Genomic DNA, 21,980 nt, shown 5'->3' with positions numbered 1-21,980 from the left:
GTGGAAAGACTCAGGGTTAAACACAGCAAGTAACAAAGGAAATGCATCGCCCTCTTCCTACAACACGATGGTCCTCCCTCACAAGAAAACAGAGCCTGACATTCATTTTAGCCACTCATATTACACATCCTACTCATCCAGGTGGTTACAGCTTCTCTGGGAAGCACAGTTCCTGGGGACTTCTCTCAGAGTGAACAATCTCTTCACTCAGGAGTCCTCTGCTGCTTACCAATGATTTTAGAGAAACAGATTAAATGTGTCCCAGGAAAGCAGGAGCCAAGACAATCAAGCCAAGATCAAACAGATCAATTCAAATGGGATGCTAAAGCAATTAATAATAGACAGGGATCTGGTTACATTGCCAGCATTTATAGTTACAGTCCTGCTGATGTTTATTGTTATAGTTTTACAACAAAAATAACTTGTTTTAGAAGTAGCTCAAGGCTAGCACCAAATCAGTGGAGGACTTCCAACACCACTTCTTTGGCTGCCTGGAGTGCCAGTTCCTGGAGTTTCTCTTCCTGTTTTGCATATATCTTATTCCTTCCTGTGTATTCCAGGACAGCAGCCACACCTTCTGACACCTGCATGACCTGGAATTTTCATCCATGGGACTCTGGTTCCTGTATCAGCTCTTTCCTGTCTGAGGGCTGATCAAGATTAGAATTTGTTAAGAAGGATAAAGCCAGGAGATTTGCAAAAAACAAACAAACAAAAAAACAACCCCAAAACAAACAAACAAAGAAAAACACCCAAAAAACCAGAGCAGGAACTTTTATTGAGTGAAATATTCCTGCTTCTTTCTTCAGCAAGAAAAAAATCAGGGCAACAAGAAAAAAAAATACAACAAAAAAAGAAATAAAAAAGTCCATCTGCTGCAAATTAATATTATTCTTGTCTCTCTTTGACTCTTGTTTTGCAGAGTTTAAAATAGCAAATTTCCCTCTTTTTTTTTCTCAGAGTGCAGCATCAGTCATAAGTTTCTTCTTTAGTTTCTGAAAAAAAACCAAACAGATTAATAAGAAAATGTGACACAAAATACCTTGAATTTTTCAAATGTTTTATATCTCAAAATTAGATATGCACCCCCCACAAAGACACCCTTTCAAAGAATATTTATGGCATATGACACCGCTCAACAATTCTAGAGTAAAGTAATTCTGTTTTCAAGATAAAAGCCTGAGAATCCAAACAGAAAACCTTCCCTTCCCCTTCTCCCTTCCTGGTGAAGTTTTGCCTTGAAGAGAAGTGTTCATGCCTCTGGAAGTCTTAGAAATAATCAGTTCTGTGTAGCCATACAGCTCACAACAGATGTTGTCTGAGAAAATACAGAACTTTGCCACCTATTTTACTGACTCTTCTGTCCCCATTTCAAAAAACAGATGGATCTAAGAACAAGGTATAAGATAGGTCTAGCATCATGGGAACTGTCTCAGGCAGATGCTTACAAAAAAAATATATGCCACAGTTTTCATCCTGTAATCAGGGGAGCTACTGCTGTCTCGGAACTCTTTCCCTGCCTCCTTCTCCAAGAAAATATTTAGCTGGTTACCAACAATAGTATCTCCTTTCTTGCTGCTGCTCTCTAAGTCCTCTTTTTCAGCAAGTGCTGCCAACTCTGGCTCTGTTTGGTAGCTCTGGTAGGAACTTTGCTCTGGTGGTGTCGCTCCCCTCTGTCTTCCAGTCTGTGGCATGGATTCCAGTACTGTTCCATTGGGCACTTGAAGGTGATATGGCTCTGTGAAGTACTGCCCTCCTGCCATGCTAGAAAAAGGCATTTGGGAATGCAACTGATTGGAGAAAGGAGCTCCCTCCATGTAGAAATCACTCCAGGGCACAGGTGGATAGGCAGGGATATCTGCTGAGGGAAAAGCCACCAAGAAAAGAAGAAAAATTAAAATAATGTCTATGTACAAGATGTGTGTGTTGTGCTTTACTCAATGCAAACACAGCACTGCCGTGCAGCAGACACCACACACAGAGCAAGGATCACTTTGCTCTTTACACTGCAGTGTATTTAACCAAAACATGATTCTTAGAAAGAAAAGGTTATGAAGCTCATAGCATTGTTATAATCTAAAAAAAAAAAAAATCCATGCCACTCAGCAGTGATCCTGAGTGCATATAATGATAGTAGAGACACCCCTCTAGCTTTTTTTTTTTCCTGTCTCATTTTCCAAGTTAGCTCTGCCAGGCATAAGATGAATACTTAAACTTCACTTTCATTTATAAAATCTGTAAATCAGGAATGTTTTGTTAATTAATATCCATAATTCAACTAAGCTGCTCACTTGCTTATGTGCTGATGTAAGACTCACAGGTGTGTCTGCACTGATAGACTGGTTTCCAGCCCTGCACTTTGGGAATCCTGGAACCTTTTCAGAAAGAAATTCTTCCCTTGTAAGGGTGGTAAGGCTTTGGAACTCAGAGGACCTGTGGCTGCCTCATCCCTGGCAGTGTCCAAGGCCAGGTTGAATGGGGCTCAGAGCAACCTGGGATAGTGGAAGGTGTCCCTGTCCATAGCAGAGGGTTGGAAGAACTGGATGAGCTTTAAGGTCCCTTCCAAACCAAGCCATTCCAAGATTCTATGATTCTGTGAACTTGGTCATCCCCACTGCATAACAGAAAAGCCATTCACTGCTGACTGTGCTCTGGACAAAAGTATAGAGTAAGAGAATATCAACTCTGCCTCTGTTCCTTCAACAACTTTCCAACTTCACCAGCTTGCACCTTTACCCCTTTACACCCCTTGATGCTCATACAACATGCCCCAAGGAATGCAACACACACTTGGGCATCAAGCTAGAAACACATTTAATTTGATACAGTCTGGGGCACAGACCTCTCATAATTTCTGGCACTTCAGACTGAAAAAACACAGAAAATAATAATTATGCCTTGGAACTAGAGCAGGAAAGCAGGGCCAAGTGTGTTAGATAGCATGGGTGCTGCCAGCCTGTCCTGAACACTGTCAGCTCTGAAGACTGGGGACAGGAACCATCTTGCAGCCTGATGTGAGTCAGACTGAGTCAGACTTCCCTCCCTGACAAGGTCCACAGAACTGGTACAAAAACAGCAGCAGCATCTGTGGGCTAAAACTCTTTGTCCTCTCATGTCATAAGAGAAGGGATGGAGCTTTTGTAGCATGACCTTAATTTAACAAACCTGTCAGTCCAAATGAATTAACTACAACAGTTTGTCATTTGATTATACTTGGGCTTGAATAACTTCAAAATACAAAGCCCAAACACAAAACAAGGTAATCAACAATGCAAATTTCACCTAGGAGGTTTTTTTTTTCCAGAAAATTATGCTGGAGTGCCTTCATCTCAGTGCTTGCAAATTCAAGTCAGAGGAAGAATCTATGTCCATACTCTGTTGTCTCCTGTCTCTCTCTTCTTTTGCACTACCCTAAGATACATAACATTATTTCAAACTGGTTTCTGCAGAAGCCAAATAGAAAAGGCTGTTTTTCCTCACTACCTCCAACTATCCCATCTGCTGTGGCACCTTTTCCACTTTGCACCCTTAACTCCCATCACATGCAGCAAAGGGATGTTGGTGTATGCAACAGGACACTCCAGGAAAACACAAGTTACTTCTCCAGTGCAGCCAAAACCTCTGCACTATATGACACATTCACATTTTATGCTCTTCCTGACATGTGCAGTCTGGGTAGTAACTTTTGATTCAAATGAACACTCAGAACTTAAAAAAAAAAAAAAAACCAAGCATACAAGGAAATTAAGTGAGAAAAAGATGGGCACATCTATAGATTTGTGCAGGCATCTTTCTGTCACAGTCATCAGTGAACCCACTGATCATGCTGAATGTTTCAGGGTATTATTTAGTAACTCCAGAGGAGTGAGATGCCAAAATAGTTCAGAAATTTACCTGAATTGTCACTTGGGTGCTGTGGCATGACTGGTCCCCCCGTGTGGTTTTGTACATAGCCTCGAATGGTTCCATAGGTTATGGCTCCACTGTTGCCAGGTAAGTCAGGGAAAGCTGGATGGGACTCCAGGGGTGTTGGAGGAGGAAGGTGGTCACTGGAGAACATATTGCTGGGCAGGTGACCTTGGTGACACAACTGGGAGAGCTGATAGATTCCCCCCTGGCTGCTGTACTGACAGTAGGTGGCCTCCAGATTGTCTGCAGGCTCCAGCTGTTCCGGATAAGGGCAGAAAACTGGTGAACTGAAGCTGCAGAGAGAAAGGAGAGAAGCAACCCAGAGATTAAAGGAGGGTCAACAGCTACACCAACCTATCCAATTAGCAATTACTTTATTGCCAACCCTTCCTCCCAAATGCCAGGCATAGGACAAGGGCAACAAAAGCCACTTGAGCGAAGTGCTTTCACAGCAGGGCTCTTGAACAATGGGTATTAGTGGAGATTATCTTCCCACTCTCCAAAGCATGCCCCAAAGCTTGAACACCCTCACTTTTACTTGACAGGCATGCAATTCTGAGAGCACTCTGATACAGGTAGCACCTGTCTCATAGCAGGCATCCTGTCCAATTATGCACTTTATACAGCTTTTCATACTCCCTTTAAAGGATATCATCACATCTGCCTCTCACTTTTCATTAATGCTCCCACCTAATTCTTCATCCCCTGTCCCACATTCACCCTCCCAAAGCTTCTCCCAGGGGCTGCTTTTTTCTTCTCTCTCAAAAACACTCTCATCTGCCCCTACCCTTGATTCTGGACGCTGTAAGAGAAGGCTTCCCTGGAGCCATTTTCCTGACTGGCCAAGCTGCTTTCACTGCTGGGCGTGTCCAGCATCAGGGGAACAATGTGGCTGTGGGGGTCGAAGGCCAGGCTGAGCGCCAGGCTGGCCCTGCGGATGGGAGGAGGGCTGGGAAGATTAGGGAAGCACTCCACGCCACCGCTGGGATTGAAGTGCAGCGGCAGCAGCGCTTTGCTCTGAGCTTGCGCTTCACAGGGTACCACCATTCCGGCCACCGAGGAGGCTGTGAATAAAACAGACTGTCACACTGTGCTGTCACACTGGGAATCTGCAGGAGCAAGCAGAGGGAATGTCAAGAGGAGCAGGACAGAAAAGCAAGATGCCAGTGAAAGAGTGGACGGTATTGATGGGAATAAAAGCAAATGAGTAGCAGCACTGCTGTTGAGAAGCAAAAGGGAGCAGTGGCAAGCTCCCTGGAACACAGGATGATGTTTATTGGTTAAATAAAATTACCTTTGTGATTTCAGTCTGTGCATACTATCTTTATCCAGCTCTCAAGAAGGCAACCAAATGAAGCAAAGTACTTCTTGGAAAAGAGCCAGGAACAATCCCCCAGTCATCTTCCATTTTTTCTGTCCTCTGGGAGGAGTGTGCTGCACAGATCACTCTTTAGAAAAAAGGAACTGCGCTTTGAAAGAAACAAAGCCGTGCCTTTACAAATCCACTGTCTAGGCTGTTTTGAAACACATTTTCACTCCTGCTTTGGTCTCTGATGAGTCATGCCAAAACCAAAAATTAAAAAAAAGTAGAAATGGCAGCTGAAGGCCCTTGGGAAAAAGAAGATGGAGATGAGAAAGGAAACCAACACCTTTTGGTTGGCAGAATCTTATTTGGTGACCTGTCACCTCAGTGACTGCTGGAAAAGGAGAGAGGAACAGTTTCCTACAGAACAGCCTCTGTGGAAAGACACAATAGAGGAAACTGAAGATCAGAATCAGGTATGCTCTTGATCCAGAGTAACAATTATACTCGAAGCTCAAGAAGCTTGGGCGTGGTGCAAGAAAATGAGTTTCTCTCTTATTATGGCAATGAGCAAATGGTTTCTCTCTTCACAAATGCAGCCATCACGTGTGCAGGAAGCTGCAATGTTGTCTCCAGTCTAGCTGGGCTGAACCAGCCTCAAGGATGAGGAAGAGAAGAGAAAATATCACCAGCTGCTCAGGTGAAACTCTCCCACACATGGCAGAACTTTCAGTGAAAATCTGCAGCTGCACTTCACCCTTGCAGGCATAGAGAGTAACATCAAATGCACACCACTAAATGTGACTCAAAGGCCTTAAACACAAACCTAAACATAAAGATGCCACAACAAGTATTAGCAGCCTTCAGAGAATTTTGGAATGCATGTCCAGAGAGCTGATGAGGAGTTTCCACTTCAACATTTCGCACCACTGTTTCTCAGATTGCCCAGTGTGCTGGGCAGTTTTGTGCCTCTTATTGCACCTTCCCACATTCCGTTTTTTTCCAACTCTCTGCAGCCATGGAGAGAAGGAATCAAATACTTCAATGAAAGCTTTTCAAGTTTTCAATAGCCCTGATTTTGGGCTCAGTGAGAAAACTGAAGCAAAATCAAGGATGGCATCTCTAAAGCATTCACATACCCAGGCAGTTCTCAGTGGTTTATTTTTTCTGTTTATCCATGCCAGGCAGCATCTCAGATGTACCTGTTGCATTCCTGGGTTTTGGCTCAGCAAAAAATGAAACTGAAGATCTCTTTTGATTTTTTTAAACCTTTCTTTAGCACTGGTTGCCCTGACCACTGTGCCCCAGAATGTTCACACAAACGTTATGAACAGCAGCCATGTGGGGCAAAATTTACCTGAAAAGCAGTCTACATCCAGGTAAAGCTCCAGTTCAGTAATGACAGCTGTTCTGCAGATGGCCCTGCTCTTCCTCAGGATGAACACAAGCAGCCCAGGAAATCACTTCTAAATCCACCTCCATACCTACTGAGAATAATTTAATTTTTAAAAAATATTTGCAACACTTAGTGCAGGTAATCTTTGTAAATCATGGCATTAGGATCCCCAGGCAGTGAGACTGTGAGACAGCATCCTCAATCTCCAAAGAGCTGGTTCAGCCTTTTCTAAAGTCTCCTCTGCTTCTCTGTCCTTTCAAAGAGACATTTTGTCTTCTAAATAAAGTCACAAATGCAGCAAGAAGAAACAATTCCCAGAGAAGTCATATCTGACATATCTACAGAAGATTCCAGAGTTGTTCCATGAAGAATTCTGACCCCTGGCTTGACATAATGCTTACATTGTACAATTCTGTGGCTCTTCCTGATGCTGATGTAGAGAGAGAGAGAACCTCAGAAGGCTTTCCAGTGAACATGGGAATATAACAGTAGGACTTTTATTTCTTGCTTCCATTACTTCTGGGTTCTCAGTCCATGAGACAACCTTGGGAATTTTTGGAGAGCAATTTAATCATTTACACCTTCAGATCTCTAAACCAGTCCTGGCACTACACTTGACTTAACTCTAGAATGGTTATTCTGTTTGCAGCCTTTACTGGAACATCAAGGGCCATCACAAAGCTTTTGACAGATTCATCCTCATCTTGAAATTATGAGAAAATAAATTTGTTCAAAATTTGTTTGAAAGCCAGAGTCGTATAAGTGAAGTCATTGGAGCTTGTAATTTATTTACTGTTCTTTGACAGGCCATATTCAGCTTCATCCAATTGCTCCCAAGATTTCCATTACAATCCCATCTCTGCCAGTGAATTTAATCACCTTGCTATTTGCTTAACAGAGTTACCTGCACAGGCTGGGCTCCTGACAGGTGTCCTCAGTAAGGCAAACACACGAAACAAAGGATTTCCTGCAAAAGCACCAGTGGGGCAGAAAAATCTCCTCCCACAAAAATCTCTTCTCTACCAGAGGCACAGAAAGGAACTTTTCTTTCTAATGGGTTAACTCTAAAGAAACCTTAGCCAATTAATCACAGATACATATGTATCAGCAAGAAATCTCAGAAGACCAAGAAAAGCTTCAAATAATTACCTGTGTCTAAAAAAAAAAAAAGCCATTAATTGCAATCATGCTATCTAGCAAAAGTGAAAAAAAAAAAAAAAAACCACCACCAAAACATTTCTAAGATCAAAGCAAGCTCAAAATTGAAGTTTTGAGTCACAAAAGGTTCTTACAGTAAGTAGTGTGACTACTATATCCAAATCAGAGCCATAACTGCCAGCAAGGTAACACACATCTCAAATACCACATTTTAAATCAGCTTGTCTGGAGAACTGGTAAAAACAGTGGGACATTAAAAAAAACCAAACCAAACCCACATACCAACAATCAGAACTACTGGATAGAGCAAGGAAAAACAATGGAAATTGCAGCACTGAACACTCTGCAAAGGTCTCACGCACTAAGTAATTTTCTTGTCCTGCTAGAAGTGGTTAAAAAGGAAAGCACCTGAATACCCACTTCAGCAGGTCACACTCTGTGGGCCCAACTGCACTACGATGCAGAAATCAGAGAGGCTTTTGCTGAAACCATCCACGAGCTGTTTCTGCAAGGGACACTATTAAGTAATTGGTTTTGCCTTATGAGTTGATAACCTTTTTCATTCATCTGTTTCCTCTTTTGTTTTGCTCCTGTTAATTTGGATTTTATCCTATCCAAGTTTTGTCTTCTTCATTTTCTGAGATACTCTAATAAAGAAAACAGGCAATTCATTGATGGCCCTATTTCTAGGCAAGCTCTTTTTTTCTGAACAAGGATGCTGAATGGGTTCAAGTCACATTGGCTTTCATTTTCCTTCTGTTTCATTTTTTGCTTTCATTTTTAAAGAGAAGAGGTCTGACTTTACAATGGTAAACAACAACAAAAAAGGGAGTTTCATTCCCCATAGCTGTGTTATCCTGCACCTAGTAAGGCAAAACTGCAACTGGAGCTTTCCAGGTGACTGTGCCATGCAGATCTCTCTTCTACAAGGATTCTCTACAAGTAATATCAATCTTTTCTCTCAGAAAGGACACTTGCCCTTTTTCTTCCTTACACATTGTACCAAGAATTCAGATGGGACCATTCTTTCCTATCAGAAAGAATTGCTTGTGTTTTCCACATGGAGAACTGCATCCCTGCGTGCAGATCCCCCAGACAGAAATGGATCCATGCAAGCAGAGGACAAGATCATGTCCCTGAATTAAACTTTATTTCTCTGACAGATGTTATCTAACAGGGCAAATAGCTTCATGCTGAGAGAGAGTAGGTTTAGGTTGGATATTAGAAGTAAACTCTTCCCTGTCAGGCCCTGGGTTAGGCTGCCCAGAGAAGCTGTGGCTGCCCCATCCCTGGCAGTGTTCCAGGCCAGGCTGGATGGGGCTCAGAGCAACCTGGGATAGTGGAAGGTGTCCCTGCCCATGGCAGGGGGGGATGGAATGAGATGATATTTAAGGTCCCTTCCAACCCAAACCATCCTGTGATTCCCTGATATTCTCTCCAGACTAAACAGTGTGTCAGCAGAGGTGCTTTAGGAACTGGGAGAGGTTCCTAAAGCATAAATATCAGAGGATATTTGGTTTGTTTCCTTTAAACAAATTGTTTTGCAAAACCTTGGTTTCCATCCCATTAAATATAGGGCTCAACAGACTTCACCACTTAATCACTCTGAAAGCAGTGAATTACTCAAACATTTTGACCATATTTACTCTGTTGCAAGAAGTGGAAAAACTGGAACTGACTGAATTACAGTTAAAAAGGTCATTGGACTGACTGAAGGAGTCCTTGCCCTGGGAGAATGACAGGCAAATTTAAATGACAGAAGTACTAGATTACGTTATAAAGAAAGTATCTCAATTACATACTTTTAGCAACACATGAAGCTTTCTAAGCTTACAGTTGCTTTCCACTGTACCAAAATACTTCCAAGGTAAAAGCACTATTAAAAAATTTGAGTAATTCTTAGAAAATGAGTTGCAGGAACTGGCCTGAATACTGACAACTAAATACTGATATATTTAGAATACAACGAGGGAACAGACATAATGGCATGAAATTCCAAAGAATTAATTACCCTGGGAAGCAGGAAAACATACACAGCAGTACCACATGTCAGCACATCTGCTTGGGATATCCATCCCTAAGGAAGTGGAGGAGTCCTCATCACTTTGGAAATCTTTTCATATTGTGCCAACTTAGAAACACAAACGTATCTAGGAAATGCTTTAGGGAGAACTCCTGACTCTAGGGAATGCTCTTGGACTGCACACATCAATAAACAATTAGACAAATCCTCTCTCTTTCATTGCCATCAATCTTTTAACAGAGCTTGGGTAGAAAACTGGTTGAACAGCACACCCCACTGACTTAAAACTCCACTGCAACAGTGATTAAATTCAGGCTTCAGCTTTGGAACTCAACTACTCTCACTCCCTCAAGGTCTCGGACAAATTGGAAACCTGCCCTGCCTGGAGACGCCAAGGAAGCCCCTTTGGATGCTTTAAGGTGTGAAGTAGCTGATGGAGCCTTTACTACACCAGCAGTTCACAGAGTGCACCTTCCTTACGCAGCTCACGTGGCTCAGGCTGTAAGCAGAATGTTTCCATCTAAACCAGAATATGGGGAGTGTGTATCTGCTATAGAGTACATCAGAACCAGAACAACACTCCCCTCATCCTTTACAGCAGCAGGACCAGGGTCAAACAGCTGTTATGGAAGAATGCCCTGCTCACTTATCCTTATGAAGTCCTGTTCAGAATTCCTTGCTGACTTGTGCTAGGACAGAAACAAGGACTGCAAATCTGTCTCCAGAACTAGCACAGAGGCACCATCATGCTGGTAGATAACTGGTAGAGACTCAATCAGCAGTGAGCTGCCATACCTACAATCACAGAATCATTGGAAGAGACCTTGAGGACCACCTCATTCCACCCCCCTGCCAAGGGCAGGGACACCTTCCACTATCCCAGGTTGCTCTGAGCCCCATCCAACCTGGCCTTGGACACTGCCAGGGATGTGGCATCCACAGCTACTCTGTGCCAGTGCCTCACCGCCCTTGAAGGAAAGAATTTCTTCCTAATATCTAACCTAAATTTCCCCTCTTTCAGTTTGAAGCCATTCCCTCTTGTCCCACCACGACAGTGCCTGATGAAAAGTCCCTCTGCAGCTTCCCTGTAGGCCCCTTCAAATACTAGAAGGTTCCTCTGAGATCTCTATAAAACTTTTTCTCCTTCAGGTAGAACGGCCCCAACTTTCTCAGCCTCTGGAGTGACATGGTGGCACTTTTTGCACTGATAGCATAAGGCTCTGATATGGCCTTTCCTAAAGCCTTTGGGAACCTCCCAGCTCCACCAGCTAATGCTGCAGCTGTGCAAAACACACGTGCTGGTTGGGGTCTCACCTGAGGCAGAGTTGGGTGATGCAGGGTGTGTGCTGAGCAAAATGGAGGAGTTCTCAGCTCCAGGGTCTCCTCCCAGCATGCCAGGCTGGTCTCCAGCAGTGTCAGGCATTGGAGGGATGGGCAGAGGAGGTGCCCTGCAGCAGACACAGAGGACAGGGCAGGGGATTATGACCAGTCATGCACTCCTCTGTCTGACAAGGGGCAGATCCTACATCACCAGCAGGTGCAAAGGGAAAGCACTGGCTGACTACAAGTGCAAGGAATGCTGTATCAAAAGTCTTCAGGGAAGCAGCCCCAGGTCACTTGAATAGGAGAGGCAGCAGGAATACTGCAATGAATATGCTCTCCAATCTTCCACTTTAATTTCTCCTCTTCCACCTAATTTTTCCTCTTTTCATTCTGTTTTCTTCATAAGAAGACACTCACTCCAGCTTACCATAAATACATCCCCGTGGATATTGATTTCTCCCCTCACGCATTCACCATCCCTTGAAAGACCATCTACCCTCTTACATATTCCCTTCCCCCCCATTAATGTCCTCTGCTCACATATGAAAAGTGCTACCTTGGATTTTCTTCAAAGAAATCCATGACTTTCTAAGACTGATCTAATCAAGCAGCATTTCCATCACCAAGTGAAAATCCATGGAACTGGAAAGTAGTGGTGGGAGAACTGGGTTAAAAGACTTCCCAAGCACACCCAAAGCACCTGGCTGATGCATTCACAGAAACTAAAAATGAAGAGATGATTTAATAAACTTTTCTACCTCATCCCTTGCTCTTTTAATGATTTCAGCCTGAGCAATTTCGATTGTTTTATTTCAAAATAATTTGAATAATCTGTGTTACAGGTTAATTGAAAGGACTTTTAAGAGGGTCATCACAATTTGGCCAGAAATCTGACAGGCTACCTAGGTCCAACTCAATGCTCAGTTGTTCACTGTTAAAAGGTAAAGGGGAAATGGCAAAAGAAAAAATTTAATGGCTTAGGTATCAATTGTGGAAAAATGAGAAAACAGAGTAAGTTCCTCACCCATAGCCCTCTGATCCAAAGGGGACTGACAGAGCTGATGATGCTGGATATTTTCTGTTGCCTTTTATACTCAACTTCTGCAATTTCCGCCACTTTGCCCTGCGATTCTGAAACCAGACCTGAAAAATGGGAAGAAAGGAATGCATTCAGAGAAGAAACCATCTACACATGGGGACACTGACAATGTCCCAGTCCCTGCCCAGAACCCAGAAGGCATTACCAGGATACGCTGTGGTGTCACACCAACCACAGCTGCAATCTCTCTCCTCTTCTCATTGTCAGGATAGTGGTCTTCCTGGAACATCTTCTCCAGCTTTTCTAGCTGCTCTAGAAATGATGCATTGTCCAAAGAGAGAGAGAGAGAGAGAGATGGGAAGTATGTGACAAGAAAATAAGAAGAAAAATTAAAAAGAGAGGGAAACAGGGAAAAAAAAAAGAAAGAAAAAAGAACATTTTTACTGTACTAGAAATACAAGAGTAACAAATAATTTTTTAAAAATAAATCACAAAAATAAAGAAAAATCTTCTTCAGCTGTTTCAAAAACAAAGAGCATTGCTAGTGATGCTTCAAATGAAAGACACTCAGCAATCTTTATTAGTGAAAGTCTTCACACACCTAATGGTGTGGAGTGCAGTCCAATACCAGTTAGAGCAGATCAGCACTGGGAAGTGAACACCAAATGCCACTGGCACTGCCAATGTCACTGTGTGCCAGTGTGTGCCCTGGGATCTACCTGCACTATAGAAGGTGCGGGGTTTCTTCTTGACAGGTAAGGATTTTTTTCCCTTGGCCACATCACAGCTGCCTCTGGACTCCAGGCCTGAAGAGCCCTCGTAGGAATTCTGAGCTGCAGTGGTGGCTGAAGCACCTTTGGATTGGTGAGGGGCTGGGCCGATCGCCTCCAGCCTGCAGGCAGCTCCAGCCACTCCACTAGATGCTTGCTTAGTTTTTTCCTTCTTCGCCTCCTTTTCAGTCCCAGCAGCATAGTAACTCTCAGAGTGCTCTTGTGACCCTGACTGACCTGTGGACTCCTGTGCTACTCCAACCTTCGTGTCACTGCAGAAATCCAATGGTTGCTCACACACCGAGGCAAAGTCATGCTGGCCATCAAGGACAACGGAGCCTTTGGAAGAATACCCAGTTGCCTGCAGGATGTTGCATCCCCCATCTTCTTCCACCTTCTTTACACAGCTATTCCTGTCTTCTGTTCCCAAGTTATCCTCATCTATTTCTTGTCTGACTGTGCCTGGGAATGCAGGTAGCACACTGCTCCCTGCACCATGGTCACCAACAGCATCAGCATCCACCACAAGGTGCTCCATATTCAGCAGCATGTTCTTCCTCTCATCCTGGCACTCTGCAAGGCAAAAATCGGGGGGAAAAAAACCCAAACCCCACCCCATATGTCCATTTCCTAAGCTGGATGTGCCTGGATCAGGAGTTTCAGTTATGGGGGAAGGAAAAGCCCACACAACAAAACCCAACAGTGACAAGAACCAGAGAGCTCAAAATAAAGACAGGTGCTGCCAGGAAAGCAACAGCAAAGAATCTGATATGGTCAATATGGACATATTCAAATATGTGATGAGAAAAGCCTCATTTTAAAAGCAAACTGTAAACTACAGAAGAGGGTAATTCCAAACAAAGAGAATAAAGGGAAGTTTGCATATTACAAATACAGTAGTGGGAAAACAGCCTCAGGGATAATACAGGTCTCTGGAATAAGCAATAGAACAAAAATCAATGACCTGACAAGATCCTGTCACCTTTTTAAAATGAGCAGAACAAAGACAGAAGCAAAATTCTGGTCAACTGTGTCAGCAGGGATTACCTGACAAATGTCATCACTTTTTTATTATAGAGTTCTATCATACCAAAGCTGGCCAAGCAGAAAACCATTAATTGTACAAACTTCTAATAACTGCCTTAAATTATTTCTCTGCAGCTTCAGCCACACTTCTGAATAACAGATTTACAAGATAGGGAGTGAAATAGTGGGATAGGGACAAAATTAGGTACAGAAGTCCAACTACGTTTAACAAAAACCACAAACTGTGTTACAGTAAGACAGACTAAATAGTAGAAGACAGGTCAAAAAGAACACAGCAAGAGAAATAATTAAAATAGGAAACAGAATAATACAGAAACCTTATACTTTTCCAGCTGGCACATTTCCAAATAAAAGATTCCAAAAATCTCCCAGATGGGTCAGAATGTGTGAGTCTGTGTGATTTCTGCTACTTTTTTTTTTTTTAAAGTGATTATTTCATTAGAATAGGAAGTAGAATAATAAACGCAAACCCATGTATTTGCCTTTGTCTGGAGAGAAGAAAGTTTGAGCAGAGTGTTGGCAGCATTTCAATAGCATATGACAACAGAGAAACTTGATAGTTTAATTTTTTGGGAAAAATATAAAAATAATTTAATTTCACTGTGCTCTGCTTTTGATATATATTAGTGCAATGCCAAAATAAAGGATTTGCTTCTGCCTCAATGTCTCTTTCTGAAACAACTGTTAATCAAGGAGGAGCCCTGCAATTCCAAGCAGACCAGACAAGTTCACAGAAGTATGAGAGGATGGCGGGCTGCTCCAAGAGCATATAATTTGGTATTTATAGGATTAAGAGAACCAAATTAGTTGCAGGGGAAAGAAACAGAAGCAGGAAACTACGCAGCTATAACAATTTGATCTTGTTAAGCAGCAACAAGTTTCCACTGCAGTTAAATGAGATTAAATATCCTGATGGGAGGGTCAAGAACTGAATGAGGAAGAAGATGTCTCTGATCTATATAAATCCTTTTCCACCATCCTCCTAGTTGCATCTGAGCTTATCTCACTCATTATGTGAAAAAAGAGTATTTTCACATTATTTGAGCAGGGTTTTTACTTGTTTCTACACAAACCTCAGTATGTGTTTACATCACAAGTGTCCAAGTCTTATGTGGGTACCTTGTATCTGTAGAAGAAATGGACACCTGGGAGTATAATATTCTTTACAGAAGTAGTCCTCCAAGTAAACTGCTGTTTTATTTCTAGAACAGATAGCAAAAATCTCACAACATCTGGGACTGCCAAAGAAAAGAGCTGAAATGAAAACCAAGTTTGCAAAGATGGGCCTTCCTGGTAACAAAGGGAGTTATAAAACCACTCCTTTCTTCCATCATTCAGAAACTAGACTGAACACCACTTTGTCCCACTTGTAGAAAAAAATAGAACCTTAAGTAGAAGGGATTTTAACGAGTGTGAACATCAGGAATAGGTAGTCTGGAAAACCTGGTGCACTTGCAGCAAGCCAAGCCCCCTTTTCCATCTCACAGCCACCTCCTTAGACATTCCTCGGGAAAAGCCAACCACTTGAACCGCAAGGTTTTAAGGGTTGTTTGGGGCATTTGGTACAAAGCCACCTGAACACGGCAGGTGAAAAAGAACAGCCTAGAGGTCCCTCCACATAAGGAGGGGGAAAACTGGGCAGCGGGGGAAGGCGCAAATGAGAAACCCCGAGGCAGCGGGAGCCGTTCGGTGTGACAAAAAGAAAAGACCCCCAACCCCCGGCCAGGTGCTTTTACAAGCAGGGGACACGAGGGCCGGGGAATCCATCATTCCCAGCAGCGAGGCCCAGGACATGGAAGGCTAATGAGCGCCCAGATAACATCGCTGAGGAGCGATTATCCTCCCCCGGGGCTGCTCATTAGGCTCATAGCCGCGTGCCTCCCTCAGTCATTAAGGCAAGCCGGCATCACTCGTCCCCCCTGCCCTCATCCACACCCTTACCACAGCCCATTCCAAGCCCTCCGGCCGCCCGCTCCTCCGGCTTTTGCTCCTCGCCCGCCCCGTCCATGACGGCTCCGTGGCGCGCCTACTTCGGCCCGGCCCGGCCCGGCCCGGTTAATCGGTTAATGCCCCGCCCGGCGGCCCGTCCTGCCCGGCCCCGACCGCCTCATCAAGGGCACCTGGGCACAGCGTGGGAGGCTGCCCTACTCACCCCCCCCCCCCCCCCCCCCCCTTCCCCCGGGAACCACGCTGGGTCCCTGTTCTCCACGGAGGAAATGGGAGTGTTTCAGCCTTGGATATCGGGAAAAATGCTCCCTGTGAGGAGCTGGCTGAAATATGGCCGTGTGCACCTTGGTGTTGCAAAACTCACCACCCGTGGATTAAGGGAACCTCGTTGTCAGGACTGCTAGACCCACTTCTGGGCTCCTCAGTACGAGGATAAGGAGCTACTAGAGAGGGTCCAGAGAAAGGAAACAAAGATCATGCGGGGTATGAAATGTTACAAGGGGAGACAGCAGGGGCAGGGTCTGTTCTGGCTGTGGAAGACTGAGAGGGGATCTTATCCATATAAATAATCTTTAATAGGTGGCATGAGGATGGTGCCAGACTCTTTTCAGTTGTGGCCAGCGACAGGACAAGGAGCAATAGCCATGAACTAAACCACAAAAAGTTTAATCTCAACATGAGGATGACCTTTTTTCCGTAGAGAATTGCAGAGCACTGGAACAGCTGCCTAGGGAGGGAATGGAGTCTCCCTCTCTGGGGACATTCCAACCTCATCTGGATATGTTCCTGTGTCACCTGCTCTGGATGACGCTGACTAGACCATTTCTAGAGATGCCTCCCAGCCCTAAGAATTCGGTGATTCTGTTCTTTTCCTGTGGCCTGGCAGGAACACATTTGTTTTAGGTGTCCAGCAGCTTCTGCTTCTTCAGCAGCTGGGGGCTGCAAAGAACAAATGGCACTTCCTGACTTTTGGGTGCTGTAATTTGTGTCCTTTCAATGCTTAACAATTCTTAGTAAAAACAAGGCTGCTAAGAGAGCAGCACCAGGCAGTGCTTGCATGAAGAAGGAGACTCATATTCTGATGCACCAAAACAGAACATCCTTCATCCTCCTGTTTATTGGCTCATCGTGTTGCTGGCACAGCACTGTTCTCATCCTGACTCAAAATTTCTATCTTTATTTCAAGATTTACTTTTGGCTTCTAAGGCCTTGCTTCTGCACATGCTATAACCTGAATCGTTTCATCAGGTTAAACGAGTGTAAGCTGAAAGATCTGTGCCAACATTTTGGAGCCAGTATAATTGGTCTAACAGTGCACCTGGTTCAGCCATCAGCTGCAAGAAATTGGGGCTAAAATGGAATTTAATTTGTTAACAGGATTCAGCTGACAAGACACAACATCTTGGAGGGTCATGGGACCTCTTCAATATTAGAAAAAAATGCAAATACAAAAATTACTATCTGCTTTAAAAGTTGTTTCTGAGCAAGGTTGTGTTTATTTACTGAACTCTGGTCCTAATATCACCTTTGTTTTGTGAAAATAATAAGAACTGTGGAAAATGCTTTCATTTATATTCGTTGAGGAGGGACCAACACAGGTCTCCACCACTAGGAGTTTTTGGGGTTTTTTTGAGCCATACATATATGTGTATATATATAAAAACACATATATACACACACACATATGTATTGAACTACTTTATATTAAAAATATTTCTATGTATTTTATACATATAAAATACATAGAAGTATTTTATACTTATATATATTTTAATATATACTTATATGTATTTTAAACTACTTTATATGAAAATGTCAACAGTCATAAAATTTGATTTTATACACCCTGACTTCTTAGCTTTTATACACCCTGACTTCTTAGCTTCTCAACAAAACTTTTTAAGTGCAGCTCATGCTTGTATTTCATTGCTGTCCTTTTCACAAAAAGAAATTAGTGTAACTGCCCTCTGAGGGTTGTCTTTAATTATTTCTTTTTTTTCAGAAATCATGAATTTGTTTTGTCCATATAGACTTTGTGTCAGTCTCCACAAGTTCCTGGGGAAGATACAGTGGCACCTCTCACAGAATCTTTGTGAATAGCAGGAAAGTGTTGGGATTTGCATGACATACCCTATGTTTCTGTTTAATACTGATTTTCTGGTAAATCAGGTAATCCGCATTAGATAACGTGGGGAGAAATTGTGGCACAATTAAGACTGTCATAGGACACAGTAGGCACTCCACTAACTTGATTCCTGTATTGTGAATGTGCAGTTGGAAGGGATATTGTACTAGTTTGATTAAGTTTGTACAAATCAAAGATACGTCAATCAGTTTCAGTGTAGATTTGTTTATGGATTTTGGTGGCAGGATGGTGCTGGGGCTAAAAGTTTAACAAAATAGTGAGAAGTTGAGGTCTGTCTGAAATGTAAGAAATAAAAGTAACCCAGGGTATAAGCACTTGTTCTTAGAAGGTAAGCTGACCTTTAAATGCTCCTCAACATACAAAGGCCTGACATCAGGAAATAAAGGCTGTACTTGTGACAGGGACAAGTTAACCTTTGATCCAACTAGTTAAAAAGTGTATTAGAAGTGCTGTCAATCACGACAACAGTATTCTTGAAGTTTCCTATGTCAAGTGGAATTTTAACAACAAATGGAATTAAGCATAGAAACCACTTTGGGAGGCTCTAATGAGCAATCTGCCTGCTTGCTTTCAAGAGCAGAATTTGAAAGAGTAAAGAACTCTCAACCTGAGGTGTTGAGCAAGATGACTTCTAATTTAGAATGGGAATATGTATGGCTGGCTCCTCCTAGATGAAGCTGAAGTGGATGTGGGATGCCTCGACTGCCTGTGTGAGATGACCTTACACAGCTGAACTGATCCCAGAGCAGCGTTTTGTGTCCCACCTGAGACACTGACAATCCTGGGGACTTGGAACTGCATAAATTCATGACAGCATGGGACAAGCAGGCATTTGGGATATCTGAATATTCTGGGTCTTGTTGAGGATTATAACCCTTCTTGTTTGAGTCTGAGGTAGAGCTCTGCTTTGGCTCATGGTTCAAGACCAGTTCCAGTCCTTCTGGGGTTGGGCGGGGGGGTGGGGTGGGGGGGGTGGGAAGTGTTACCAGATTGTTGTCTGACCACAGATTAAAAGTTGAATAACTGGGTCCTGTCCTTCTGCTCTAGTGGGCTGGACTCCCATTTTCTGTAGTTCATCCCTTCAGCTTACCTTCAGTTATGGATGACTAACACCACTGTAGAAGAGCTGCAGCATCAGCTCTCTAGGGCTGGGGATAATACTGAGGAAGCTTAAGGCTGGATAAACCCAGCTTTTGACACTGCCTCTGCTAAAGAGAACTGTTTGTACTTAACAGTCACTTAGAAAGGAAAACTATAGCAAAAAATACTGCATGTATATTCAGTAAATTGAATTACTTACATTTGAGAGGAAAACCTAAGTAACAAGGCAAGCAGAAAGCTTTTTAACTGGAGAAGTGCATGAGTTTATTAGGACTAAAAGCAACTTTTTTCTTTTAATCCAGCTAAAATTATTGATATAAATAGGCCATAATAAGCTATTCTAGATACAATGTAAATGGGATTTAAAGGCAGAATGTTACAAAGACAGAGAGCTGGAGATACAAAGGTAGCTAATTCTTCAAATATATTAAATGCAAGAGGCTACACGTGGCTTTCTTGGGTGTTTTGATTCTTAAACTTGATCTTGCATTGACTGAGCTGAACACTTTAACACAGAAACAGTATTTTACACTAGAAGGCATATCCTCAAACAGACAGGTTCTGCACAATTGCATGTAAACTGGACTTAAAACCAGAGAGTCCTTAAAAAGAACAAAGACCCTGGTGCATATTTTGCCTTTATCTACAGTGGCTAAATATCTCAGTGTTCTCCGGAAGTGTGCAAAATGGTGCATCCAATACCACATCAGCAATCTGAGTAAGAGCAGCAGTAAAGTGCCACTTCATTGCATGTGACTAGTCCTGGTTATTTTGTATGGGTCGTGTACCAACACGAAATATAAATTTTTGTCAAAAGACACTGATCTTCCAGGGGGAGGCAGAGCAAAAAAAAAAAAAAAAAAAAAGGTCAGTTCAGATGGCTTGGTGGGATGCTTGTTCAGAAGAGAGGTGACCTTTTGGAAGCAGATTTCTCAGCATGATACTTCTTATATGGGGGAAATCATCACAGTGGCTTCTGAAAAATCTGCTTAATTCCAACGGATTTTGTAAAGCTGTCAAGGACTCTTAACAGCATTTGGGTACAATGAAATATTTGCCTATCTAAACCCCTGTAGACTTGCATGTTCTAATACATAAATTGCCCTAAATGGAAATTACACTATGGAGATCAACGCCATGAAGTTATCCAGAGGATATTCAAACAGAATATTCTCTGAACTCTGTTGTGCTTTGCACTTACCACCTTCCTTCTCAGGAACTCAAAGCTCTCAGGCTGCTAATACTAGTGAATTTAGCCTCACAACATGCAGTGAGGTAGGTAAGTTTACCCCCATTTTGCAGATGGCAAACTGAGGCAGAACTCTGAAGTGACTTGCATAAGGTCCTGCAACTTGTCAGTGGCAAAACCAGGAATATATTTTTAGAAGTCCAGACGCAAGACCTCTGTCCAATTTAAGTCCCTCCCTACTACCACAAAGCTAGCAATTCGTGCAACCTTTATCCCTCCTCTTGCTGCCGTAGTCCTGCTGACACAGAGGAAGTTTTTCCTGATTGAATTCCCGCTTTCTTTGGCAAAAAGCACCCGGTCCTGTCAAAGTGCTGTGTATTATGCTCTTCACAGAGGCATTTCTTTGGAGGCACGATAGAAAAGCCATGGTTTCCCCATGACAGGGAGACTGTACAGGTCCAAACAGAGTCTTATTTCTTGCAGAAGACCTGCTGCTTGGCATTCTTCACCCGTTGCTCCTCCTTCAGATTCTTCTGCCGCACATGTTTGCTGGAGATGTTTTCCACATGTTCCGAGGGGAACCAGCCTCTCTCCCGGTCTGAGAGTTTTACTCCTTCTATCCACCCTGTGGTGAGGCGAAAAGCACAACATGAGGCAAAAGTCACATGTTTTTTCATTGTTTCCCATAAAAAAGCCCCCTCCAAAAAGACCCTAAGAGCAATTGAGAAGATCCTCTTTCAGCTTCCAAATAAAGCATACTAAAGAAGATGAAGAATCCCTCTGCCCTCTCAATCCTACAGTTTAAGACAGGCACATTCTGCTCACCATCATTGCTGTACTGCATAACCATGATGATATCTGCCTTCTCCAAAGCCAGCTCATCATTTTCCCGAGCCTTGTAAGTCTTTATGCACTGAACCTGTGGTGCATCTGATGGGGAGAAAAGATCACATTGATATATTGGAAAGCAACAGTAAACCTGTGGGCATCAGCTCCAGAGGAGGTGGAGAATAAGGAGCTGCCCAAATAAAAAGCAGAGAACTGGAAGGGACACTGCAGGTCTTCATCTAAAATGAAGCGTTAAAACATGTAAAATAACTGGCAGTGCCCAACACTGAGGGAAAGCCCATGAGTATGTTCTTTATCTACAAAACCCCAAGTATTCTGCCTTGGAATCCTTCTGGGGTGTCCCACTTCACAGTGCCTGTGACTCCTGTGAGCCAGCCCACCCCCATTGCTGCAGCAGCAGAGCAGTCTCACCAGGGCATTCCAGGAGGTCCGGTTCTCCCCGCGGAGGAGCCAAAGCAGAGATCCACCTCAGCTTCTCACTGCTGGAAAACAGCACAGAATAGGTATCAGCATTCAGTGTGAGAGACAACAGTCTGGTGACTGAAATGGAATGGGGTGGAGGGGTGTTTGCTCACACAAAGGGAAGCAGAGAAACGAGGTGGGAAAAGACAAAAATTCCCATTTTTGGAGGCTGATGGTATGACATAATGTGGTAGTATTGTATGAGCAGCTATGATGAGAGAGGAGGAAGGTATTTCACAAGGAAATAGTTATAGCAAGAGGATGCTTTTCAAGACTTCTGCTTAGCAGCTGCATTTGGTATTTCAGCATTTGAGTAGC

At 43.2% G+C, this 21,980-nt stretch overlaps 2 protein-coding genes across 10 annotated transcripts in view; both read right to left on the bottom strand.

The window, feature by feature from the left end:
* Window positions 1-1,418: 1,418 nt before the first annotated feature.
* On the bottom strand, window positions 1,419-15,919 carry NOBOX (NOBOX oogenesis homeobox). Its single transcript, XM_038154924.1, has 8 exons — window positions 15,910-15,919; window positions 12,871-13,494; window positions 12,357-12,463; window positions 12,137-12,255; window positions 11,104-11,237; window positions 4,697-4,973; window positions 3,895-4,202; window positions 1,419-1,861 (listed from the first exon to the last, which is right to left on the bottom strand). Exons 1-8 carry the CDS (start codon window positions 15,917-15,919, stop codon window positions 1,419-1,421), a joined length of 2,022 nt encoding a protein of 673 aa, XP_038010852.1.
* A 3,482-nt stretch (window positions 15,920-19,401) lies between these two features.
* ARHGEF5 (Rho guanine nucleotide exchange factor 5) overlaps window positions 19,402-21,980 on the bottom strand; it is a 36,643-nt gene continuing 34,064 nt past the window's right edge. For 8 of the 9 annotated variants that reach the window (XM_038155533.1, XM_038155534.1, XM_038155526.1 and 5 more), the window contains 3 exons: window positions 21,612-21,682; window positions 21,177-21,281; window positions 20,822-20,976 (listed from right to left, as the gene is read on the bottom strand). In XM_038155533.1, coding sequence (XP_038011461.1) covers window positions 20,822-20,976; window positions 21,177-21,281; window positions 21,612-21,682 — 331 coding nt within the window. Of the gene's footprint in view, window positions 20,977-21,176; window positions 21,282-21,611; window positions 21,683-21,980 lie in introns of all 9 variants that reach the window. The other variant, XM_038155525.1, reaches the window with a different exon arrangement.

Source organism: Motacilla alba, chromosome 1A, assembly GCF_015832195.1.
Source record: "Motacilla alba alba isolate MOTALB_02 chromosome 1A, Motacilla_alba_V1.0_pri, whole genome shotgun sequence".
NCBI lineage: Eukaryota > Metazoa > Chordata > Aves > Passeriformes > Motacillidae > Motacilla > Motacilla alba.
This window is presented reverse-complemented; position numbering and strand designations above follow the sequence as displayed.